The sequence below is a fragment of the Colobus angolensis genome, unplaced genomic scaffold (genome assembly GCF_000951035.1).
Source record: "Colobus angolensis palliatus isolate OR3802 unplaced genomic scaffold, Cang.pa_1.0 Scaffold116, whole genome shotgun sequence".
NCBI lineage: Eukaryota > Metazoa > Chordata > Mammalia > Primates > Cercopithecidae > Colobus > Colobus angolensis.
Window position 1 is genome coordinate 1,440,774 of NW_012112697.1, and position 10,264 is coordinate 1,451,037.

The following is a 10,264-nucleotide window of genomic DNA, read 5'->3' on the forward strand; positions in this document are numbered from 1 at the left end:
GCCATTCCTCTGCCACTTTCACACCACGTGACCACAATGTCCTTACGCTCCCTGAGTCAAGCCTTCCCATATAAATGAGGGCTGGGGAGGGACAGCTAAAATTCTTTCTAAGTATAAGAACAAGTGGGAACAGAGTCTCTGTCTGTCAAACAGCACAAGTCCGCACCCATGTCCTAAAAGCACCCTGTAGAGCTTACAAAGGACACCTGGCAATGTGGCACCTCCCCCTGGCAACACGGAAACACCCACCCAACACCCGCCCCTGCTCTGACCCCACAGAGCTGGTCCTGCTGCAGCCTTCTGCAGGTGCTGGATCAGCTGACCAGATCTGCTCCTGCCTCTCCTGTCTCTCTCTAGCTTTCTGCCTGGCCCAAACAGTGACACTGTGAGGCCTGCTGCAGAGATTGAGCTGGTGCCCTGCAGCCTCAGACACCCACAGCAGGACCTGTGTGGAAAGCACCCATCCTTCTCAGTCATGCAGCCTACAGACACAAGCAAAGCCAGAACGAGACAGGGCAGTGCTCATACCCCCTAAAGGATCATGGCCCCCAGCACGGGGTCTGGCCATGAGAGCCCACTGCCCAACAACTCTTCCTCCCAAAGCATACTGCAGAGGCGGCGGCAGATCCACCAGCAGGAATCAGGTTGCCAGGTTAGCCTATCGAAGACAAAACACTGCTGCTTCCCAGCCATGTCAACCAGGAAGAAGAAGGAAAGAGGATACAGCTGGATATGGAAGCTGCAGCCCCAGCAGTTTGTGTGTGTGACTCTGAGCACTGTATTTGGCCTCTGCCTCCAGGACTTTCCCATCTGTACAATGGACCAGTAAGCCTGTACCTTCTGGGTTGCTGTAAAGCCCAGGATAACTTCAGAGAGGCATCTCACATAATGTCAGTTGCTTTACCATCTAATGAGTACTAATCATTATCATGACTGTTTAAGAGGCAGGTCTTGCTCTGTTGCCCAGGCTGGGGTGCAGTATCATGATCACTGTTCACTGCAGCCTTGAACTCCTGGGCTCAAGCAATCCTCCAGCCTCATTCTCCCAAGTAGCTGAGACCACAGACATGTGCCACCATGACCAGCTAATTTTTATTTATTTTATTTAGTTATTTATTTTAAGACAGAGTCTCGCTCTGTTGGCAAGGCTGGAGTGCAGCGGCACAATCTCGGCTCACTGCAACCTCCGCCTCCTGGGTTCAAGTGATTCTCCTGCCTCAGCCTCCCAAGTAGCTGGGGGGACTACAGGCACCCACCACCATGCCCGGCTAATTGTTTTTTGTATTGTTAGTAGAGATGGGTTTCACCATGTTGGCCAGGCTGGTCTCAAACTCTTGACCTCAGGTGATCTACCCACCTCAGCCTCTCAAAGTGCTGGGATTACAGGCATGAGCCACCGGCGCCCAGCCAATTTTTATTTTTTGTAGAGACAGGGTCTTGCTACATTGCCCACGTTGGTCTCGAACTCCTGGGCTCAAGCAATCCTCCAGCGTCAGCTTTCCAAAGTGCTGAGATTACAGACATGAGCCACTATGCCTGGCCCCGTAATCATTACCACCAAGAACGCCTCTCATTCCACACCCATGAACCACATTTGTCTATCAGTCTTAAGTATTATGATAGTTACCCTGCTTGTTATTAAAGCTTGCCAATAGAAGAGCTGAAATATCGCACCCAAAGGCAGAGACACATGCTATTCCAGAAAGATGCAACTGTTCTCTGCTCTGCGTCTGTGTCAGCCTCCATTACTCTGGTTCACAATGTTTCTCTCTTACTCCCATCTTCCATTTGTACCCTCCCGGTCCCCCAGATTGGGACCCATGGAACTATTTAATCCAAAATTTTGTTGAAACATTGTTGCCACAAATTAGGTTTTTTTCAAATGACAATAGTTAAATGAAACTGGTAAAAAGAAAAATTATCTTCATTTTAAAATTTGGCGTTTGGCCAGGCATAGTAGCTCACGTCGTAACCCCAGCACTTTGAGAGGCTGAGGCGGGACGATCATTTGAGCTCAGGAGTTCAAGACCAGCCTGGGCAACATAGCAAGGCTCCCATCTCTACAAAATAAGCATTAAAACACAGCAGGGCAGGTGGCATGCACCGACAGTCCCAGCTACTTGAGAAGCTGAGGCAGGAGAATCACTTAAGCCCAGTGAGCCAGGAATGCACCACTGCACTCCAGCCTGGGCAACAGAGACCCTGCCTCCAAAAACAGTAATGATAAGCTTAAGGCTCTCAGACCTGGATGCCCACAAATGACTAGTCCACTGCTGCTTGCCTGGCTGGGTGACAGTGGAACATGTCCCCTTAGGTAATGTAGAATTGGCAAGAGTGTAGGCTTTGGAGTAAGAACACCTGGGTCTGTTGGCAGATACACCACTGACTATAGCTAGGCACCATGCCTGGCACACAGTAGGTGTTCAGTAACTATCTGTTCTACTAGCCATGAGGTCTTGGGCAGGTACTTATCCTCCTAAGCCTCAGTTTTCTTATACAAAAAGAGAGAATAATATAACCTACACCTCAGAAGGCTGCTGGGGATTCAACAAGAAAACATAAATAAAAATGCTTCAGCACAATACGTGGCATACAGTCAGTTCTGCCAGAATATACTGTGACTTTTACTAGCTTCTATTTTGATAGAAGATTATTATTCTAGTCAGAAATAGAAAAATAAACAGACACATTTTATTAGAGAAGTAGGGTGGGGGCCGGGCATGGTGGCTCACGCCTGTAACCCCACCACTTTGGGAGGCCGAGGTGGGAGGATCACCTGAAGTCAGGAGTTTGAGACCCTCCTGGCCCTGAGGGCACATGGCCTCCCTAGAGCAACAGGCACAGCTGCAACTTCAACCCCAGGTACAGCTCCGTGTGCCCAAAACAAGAACTGGGAACCTACCAGCAGAAATGCAAGGCGTCCCTGAGGCAGAATTGTGGGTGTTTTAGTTTGCTCCAAACTGTCTTTACTGCTTCGCTAAATAATTAACTTTTTCACTTTGGGAAGCCGAAGTGAGCAGATCACGAGGTCAGGAGTTCGAGACCAGCCTGGCCAACATGGTGAAATCCTGCCACTACTAAAAGTACAAAAATTAGCTGGCTGTGGTGGCGGGCGTCTGTACTCCCAGCTACTCAGGAGGCTGAGGCAGGAGAATAGCTTGAACCCGGGAGGCAGAGGTTTCAGTGACCCGAGATCGTGGCACTGCACTCCAGCCTCGGCGATAAAAGCGACACTCCGTCTCAAAAAATAAATAAATAAATAACTTTTTCATAACAGGCTTTTGTATTTTCTTAAGTACCAGAGGGCCTCGCAGAAGGAGAGCAATCATGTGGGTCTGGACACACCATCTTCCCTTTAGTAGTAAATAACCACGAGAATACAGTCCCCCCGAATGCCTCAGGACAAAACACCCTTTGCAATTTCAGAGACGCCCGAGAGGGAAAGGTTGCTCGATAGAAGACTGCACAATTATCCCCAGGCACTGAGGATTAAATAACCTAGCTCTAGCTCAATTACAGTACAGAGGCAGCCACCTGCACGCATTATTACACGAAGCCAGGGAAGCCACTTGGGATGTGAGTGAAGCATTCGCTGCCTTGGGGGACAGAGCTGATGAGTTTCTTTGCCAGGCTCCTCTGGGGTTCGCAAGAGTCGAGTGACGGCTCTAGAGTAGAATCTCAGGTGCTTCACGGGCTGGGATGGGATGCTCCATCTGAACTGGGACGGCGTTTGCGACACACACTCCTGGGACAACTCACGCTATGGACTGAATTGCATCCCTTCCCAAATGGACACGTTGAAGCCCTAACTCCCAATCAGAGTTTATATGGAGACAAGGCCTTAATGAGGTAATTAAAGTTAATAAGGTCATAAGGGTGGGGCTCTGATTCCACAGGACCAGTGTCCTTATAAGAGGAGAGAAGGGATACCAGGAAGTGCCTGCAGAGGAAAAGTCACATAAGGACAGAGAGAGAAGCTGGCCGTCAGCAAGCCAAGGAGAGAGACCTCACCAGAAATCAACCCTGCTGGCACCTTGATCTTGGTCTTTCAGCCTCCAGAACTGTGAGAAAATAAGTTTTTCAGTTTTTCTGTTGTTGTTGTTCTTTTTTTTGGGGGGGAAGCGGTTTGAGACAGAGTCTTGCTCTGTCGCTCAGGCTGAGTGTAGTGGTACAATCTCGGCTCACTGCAGCCTTTACCTCCCAGATTCAAGTGATCCTCCTGCCTCCGCCTCCCGAGTAGGTGGGATTACAGGCACCCGCCACCACGCCCTGCTAATTTTTGGTATTTGTAGTAGAGACGGGGTTTCACCATGTTGGCCAGGCTGGTTTTGAACTCCTGACCTCAAGTGATACCCCCGACCTCGGCCTCCCAAAGTGCTAGGATTACAGGCATGAGCCACCATGCCTGGCTGAGAAAATAAGTCCTTGTTGTTGAAGCCACCCTATCTGTGGCCCCTTGTTATGGTAGCCCAAGCAGACACCCCAGACACCCAGATGGACCCACTCTTCTTACTCCTCTCGCACGTGACACAGGAGGTGATGGCAGGATGGGGGAACGCAATTTAAAACCACTCTTTGCTCAAAATTTCTAGAATTCCTGATCCCTCATCTGTGCTGGATGACATCAAGGGTAGACAACAGTGCTGTCCTTGAAGACTTCCTAAAGGTACAGGCATCGCAGAAAACAGAAGCCCCTTGCCCCAGCCACCCACACACAGTTCTAACCACAGACCACGTCTCTACCAAGTATCAAGGCTCAAATGCAGACACAGTGACATTTTTTTCTTAGAGATTCAAGGTGTAAGCTCTGGATATATCCCAAACTTGCTCAAGATGCCAAATAATAAAACAATTTAGTTTCTAAAAAATTGTCTGAGTCAAAACAAGAAAAACAATCTATGCCTCTGTCACTGGCCTAACTCGAGAGTGTTTACGGGCATGTATGTCACCAGTGAAAACGCACGGCAAGGCCGGAGACTTCCTCAAAGACAGCAAGCGGCTGAGGGAGACCCAGACACCATGCTGTATGTGGACCTGAGAAGCAGCCAACAAAGCAAATCGTGTTTATCTGAGATGCTGGGACCTCAGCCCCGGCTGCAGGAACTCTTCAGAAACAGAATGTCAGACACCTGCCCGGGCGCACAGGGACGCCTGCAGCCCTCCTTACGGTGCCTACAAAGGCTCACAGGTGTGATCTCAGGGGCTGCTGTCCTTAAAAAAAAAAAAATGCCCATAAATCAAAATGCAGTGTTCTTTTACAATAGCTGTGCCTCACAGCCAGAGTAAAGTCTTGTCCATCTACACCACGGTGCTGCCCACACAGACACAGAATCGCAGGTGCTGGGAAGGTGATGGGGCGTTAGATCCCAGCAAGTCACATAGGGTGGCTGCTGCTTCCGTCTTCAGTTCTTTCCATTACTATCAGTTCGGTAACAGGATATCCTCAACACCTTTCTAATGTGACTCGCTGACTCATCTTCTTCCTTTGGCTTATAAAAATATATTTCGACTGTGTTTTCACCACCAAAATGCATTATCTTGGTCTTTCCTTCTTGCCTTTGCATAGGACCAACGGAGAGACACTGGCTACTCTGACAGCCCTAACGTGGACCCCAGGGATGTCACCAACAGCATGACCTTTGTGACCAAATCCAGCAATCAGAACTTCATCAAGGTTTGTACGCCTAAATTTTTTTTCCCCAAAATTTTTATTTTAGATTTTTTTTTTTTTTTTGAGACAGAGTCTCGCTCTGGCACCCAAGCTGGAGTGCAGTGGTGCCCTCTCATCTCACTGCAACCTCTGTCTCCCAGGGTTCAAGCAATTCTCTTGCCTCAGCCTCCTGAGTAGCTGGGATTACAGGCGTCCGCCACCACGCCCAGCTACAGAACTTCATTGATTTCCTCAACTGAAGTCCAGCAGTCACCACTGGGTACAGAAGCTGTGATTTCTTGGTCTGCGGGGCCATAAAGTGCATCCTGATGGCAGGATGTGGCTGTTCCGTTTCAACCCCTACTTTTCCGGCACAATTCTCTTTTGGAGAAGCACTTCCAAAAGGCTGGGTGCAGGGGCTATAGTCAAATGGGCTTTCCCCGCACTGCTGATCACCCCACTTCTGGTCTTTCTGGTGGTTACGGAGCTTCCCGGCAGTATCAAGACTGAGATGCTTGACATAGACCAGGGTCAAAAAGAAGCAGCACCCATCTCTCTTTTGAACAATGAGAGTGGCTCTCAATCAGAACCCAGGGCAGGCAACCATGCCAGGCACACTTAGTAACTAATTTCCTTCCACTGTCTTCATTTTACAGCGATCTGCTATTTTGACTAACTCATAGTGATTCTCCATTTACAGTAGTGAGATAAAGTTTCCTTTTTCAAAAAATAAAGGCATTCAAGTTTGTTGAAGTACATCATTAAAAGTAAACTATAGTCCGGGCATGGAGGCTCACGCCTGTAATCCCAGCACTTTGGGAGGCCGAGGCGGGCAGATCGTGAGGTTAGGGGTTCAAGACCAGCCAGGCTAACATGGCGAAACCCCGTCTCTACTAAAAATACAAAAATTAGCCAGGCGTGGGCCTGTAATTCCAGCTACTCGAGAGGCTGAGGCAGGAGAATCACTTGAACCCAGGGGGTGGAGGTTGCAGTGAGCTGACATCGTGCCATTGCACTCCAGCCTGGGCAACAAGAGCAAGACTCTGTCCCAAAAAAAAAAACAAAAGTAAACAGTAGTAGGCCACGCACGGTGCCTCACACCTGTCATCCCACCGCTTTGGGAGGCTGAGGCAGGTGGATCGCTTGAGCCCAGGAGTTCAAAGACCAGTCTGGACAACATGGTGAGACCTCACCTCTACAAAAAAACAAATAAATAAAAATGAATAATAAAGTAAACTATAGGGTAAGTAACAGTACTGTGGTAAACAAAAGATTGACCAGTGAAAAGCAGCCAGCTACATACTCACCCAACCCGTGTCCCACAGACCGAGTGATCTATTAACACGTCCCACAGACCGAGTGATCTATTAACACCTGCTCAGCCGAGTTCAGGGCTGGGCAGCGCCACAGTAAACCACACACGCTCATTATACAAAAAGTGCGGCCAGCCGTTCCCACGTAGCAGCCTCACGGTGTCTGCTCGCTTCCTGTTTCACCCTTGACTCAAAGAATGCTGGATGCCTCCCAGACTCTTTCTTCCTTCCTTAGCAACAAAAACTAATTTCTTTTTTATCGAGAACAATTGCCGCCCTGCAGCCACGGGGGGCCATGAGATGAATGCTGGCCCCAGGCACTAGTGGTATACAGTGAGCACCTTCTAGTGACGGTGGCGGCTTTACTGTTTTTGTAGCAAGAGCCATTCTGTAATCTAGGAATAACCATGGGCTCCTTTTCAGGAAAATGTATTAAAATAAATAAAACATACCATATCACAAAGGAAACCAATTACATCAAAATAGAATGATCACAATTGAAGAAAACACTACATTTCTCCCAGAGCTAAATGAAAAACAGGGTAATTTTTTCCCTGTCCAAGCTCAGGCCCCTGAATCCTGTATGTAGAAACAGACGAAGTCTCCCCTTTGCCCTCTTCTCTTTCCTGCCGCCTGGAATGAGAATGAAATGGCTGGAGCTAAACTGGCTATTTTGGCCTATGAGGCAAGACAGGAGGAGTCTCAGTCTCTGATGGCCGTGGAGCCACATGCCAGCCCCAGCCTGCCTACCTCTGGGTAGAGAGAAATTTCCATCACATCTCCTTAACCATGAGAACTTCAAGAAAAGTAGATCTGAATGGCTTCGTATACAAAAAATAAACCAACTGTTGGTTTACATAACAGTGTCTGCTCACTTCCTGCTTCACCCTTGAATCAGAAAAAGCTGGATGCCTCCCAAACTCCTTCTTCCTTCCTTAGCAACAAAAGCTAATTTTTTTTTTTTTTTAAATTGGGAACAAGTACCCACTCTGCAGCCAGGGGAGGCCATGCGGCAAATGCTGGCTCAAGACGCAAGTGAGGTACCAGGAGTTTATAGAACGGTTGGTTGATTCTTTGTTACACGAAGCCATTCAAACCTAGCCTTCCTTGCTATATCTCTAAAAATTTTTCTAGGTAGTAAAATTGGAAACAGTTGAAGCCTGATCATTAGCAAAGTTTAATCATCTTGGAGAGACACATTCTTCTTCACTTACAAAATGACTCCTCCAGAGTTACAAAGGAAATCCAACTAGAATAGGTCCTCTGTAGCTAACTGCGTTACAGGAGGCAAACCCTCAAACGTGGAACCATAGAATTGTACGGCAATGTAGCTCCACCCCCTAAGGCACGCCCGTGCGCACACGCCCAAGAGCCGTGCATTAACCACAGTTCTGGAAATTCACAAGCACACACCACATCTCCAAGTCTACAACCAGGGATGTACATACGTGACTTGAACCCACAGTCACAAGGCTATAAGCACAAAGGCACTGCCATGAGACATGGGCCAGAAGTCATCCCAGAGCTGGTGGAGGTGGCTGCGAAAGTACTTACTAATTGTCATGGACTCTGGCACTGAGGCAGAAGGTAACAGACTGCTCAGAGGACTTCCGTGACCTGGAGAGCTGGCTTCCACGCTAGAAAAAGCAGGCAGGAGGAAGTTACACTCGACCATTGAAAGTACACACCCTCACCACTCCAAAAGCTAGCAGAGGTCGGTTTACTCCAGTACCTCTACTAGAAGGGATAGAAGCAGTTATCGGAAGTTAGTCAGGCCTCGTTATCTGCAGATTCCGTATTTGGAAATTCATCTACGCACTACAGTTTATTTGTAACCCCAAAGTCAATACTCGAGGTGCTTTCACAGTCATTCATGAATATGTGCAGAGGCCAATGATTTCGGTCCCTAATGTGCATGCTCTCAGCTGAAGTCGAACAGCTGGGACCTCAGATCTTACACCATAAACAAGCATCCTCTTTGCTGTCTATTTACTGCCATGTTTTCAGCATTTTTTTTTTTCACTTTTCTTTCTTTTGTGCAATCTTGGCTCACTGTAACCTCCACCTCCTGGGTTCAACCGATTCTCGTGCCTCAGCCTCCCAAGTAGCTGGGATTACAGGCCTGTGCCACCACACCCAGCTAATTCTTGTATTTTTACTAGAAATGGGATTTTGTCATGTTGGTCAGACTGGTCGCAAACTCCCGACCTCAGGTGATCCACCTGCCTCAGCCTCCCAAAGTGCTGGGATTACAGGTGTGATCCACCATTCCCGGCCTTTTTGTTTTTCACTTGATTTCATTGTTTAAAATGTCCCCAGGCACAGTGCTGAAGTGGTACTGCCGACAGTTCCTAAGCACAGGAACGCTGTGATGTGCCGTATGGAGATAATTTGTGAGTTAAAGACACTTCATTCAGGCATGGCTTACAGTGCTGCTGGCTGTGAGTGCAACGTTAATGAATGAACTGTATACATTAAACAGGGTGTCTTTAAACAGGAACAGACATAAAACCAGGTTATGTATTGATCAGTTGATAAAAATGCTGTGACCAGGCCAGGTGCGGTGGCTCTCACATGTAATCCCAATACTTTGGGAGGCCGAGGCGGGTGGATCACATGAGGTCAGGAGTTCGAGACCAGCCTGGCCAACATGGCAAAACCCCTTCTAAACTAAAAATACAAAAATTAGCTGGGCGTGGTGGCACATGCCTGTAATCCCAGTTACTCGGGAGGCTGAGGCACAAGAATCACTTGAACCCGGGAAGAAGAGGTTGCAGTCAGCTGAGATCTCGCCACTGAACTCCAGCCTGGGCAACAGAGCAAGAGTCCATCTCAAAAACAAAATGTGTGACCAGAGGCTCAAAGCAACCTAACCATGTGCTTCCCTTAGGAGAACTGGTTCAGTCTTCATGGCAACTTTATAGAACATAACTACTGGGAATAATAAGAATCAACTGTATGTTTACAAATAATTTACCACATGAAAAATAAAGCTTAGTATCTTTGGTGAGAACAGCCCAGTTATCACCCGGTTAACAGAGACACACACACACACCCCCATGACTAGAAGGAAAAGTACCAAAACATCAACAACATAATGGAGTTGAGGGTTAAGAGTGATTTTCTTTTTTCACTTACTGCTGCATTTTCCAAATTTTTTTTTCTTCTTTTTTGAGACGGAGTCTCACTCTGTCACCCGGGCTGCCGTGCAGTGGCCGGATCTCAGCTCACTGCAAGCTCCGCCTCCCGGGTTCACGCCATTCTCCTGCCTCAGCCTCCAGAGTAGCTGGGACTACAGGCG

General features: G+C 48.0%; 1 protein-coding gene across 1 annotated transcript in view; it reads right to left on the reverse strand.

Annotated features, from left to right (window-relative positions):
• Window positions 1-10,264, reverse strand: part of SNX29 (sorting nexin 29) — a 577,448-nt gene that overhangs the window by 491,672 nt on the left and 75,512 nt on the right. The window contains exon 10 of the mRNA XM_011962337.1: window positions 8,518-8,629. Coding sequence (XP_011817727.1) covers window positions 8,518-8,629 — 112 coding nt within the window. The remainder of the gene's footprint in view (window positions 1-8,517; window positions 8,630-10,264) is intronic.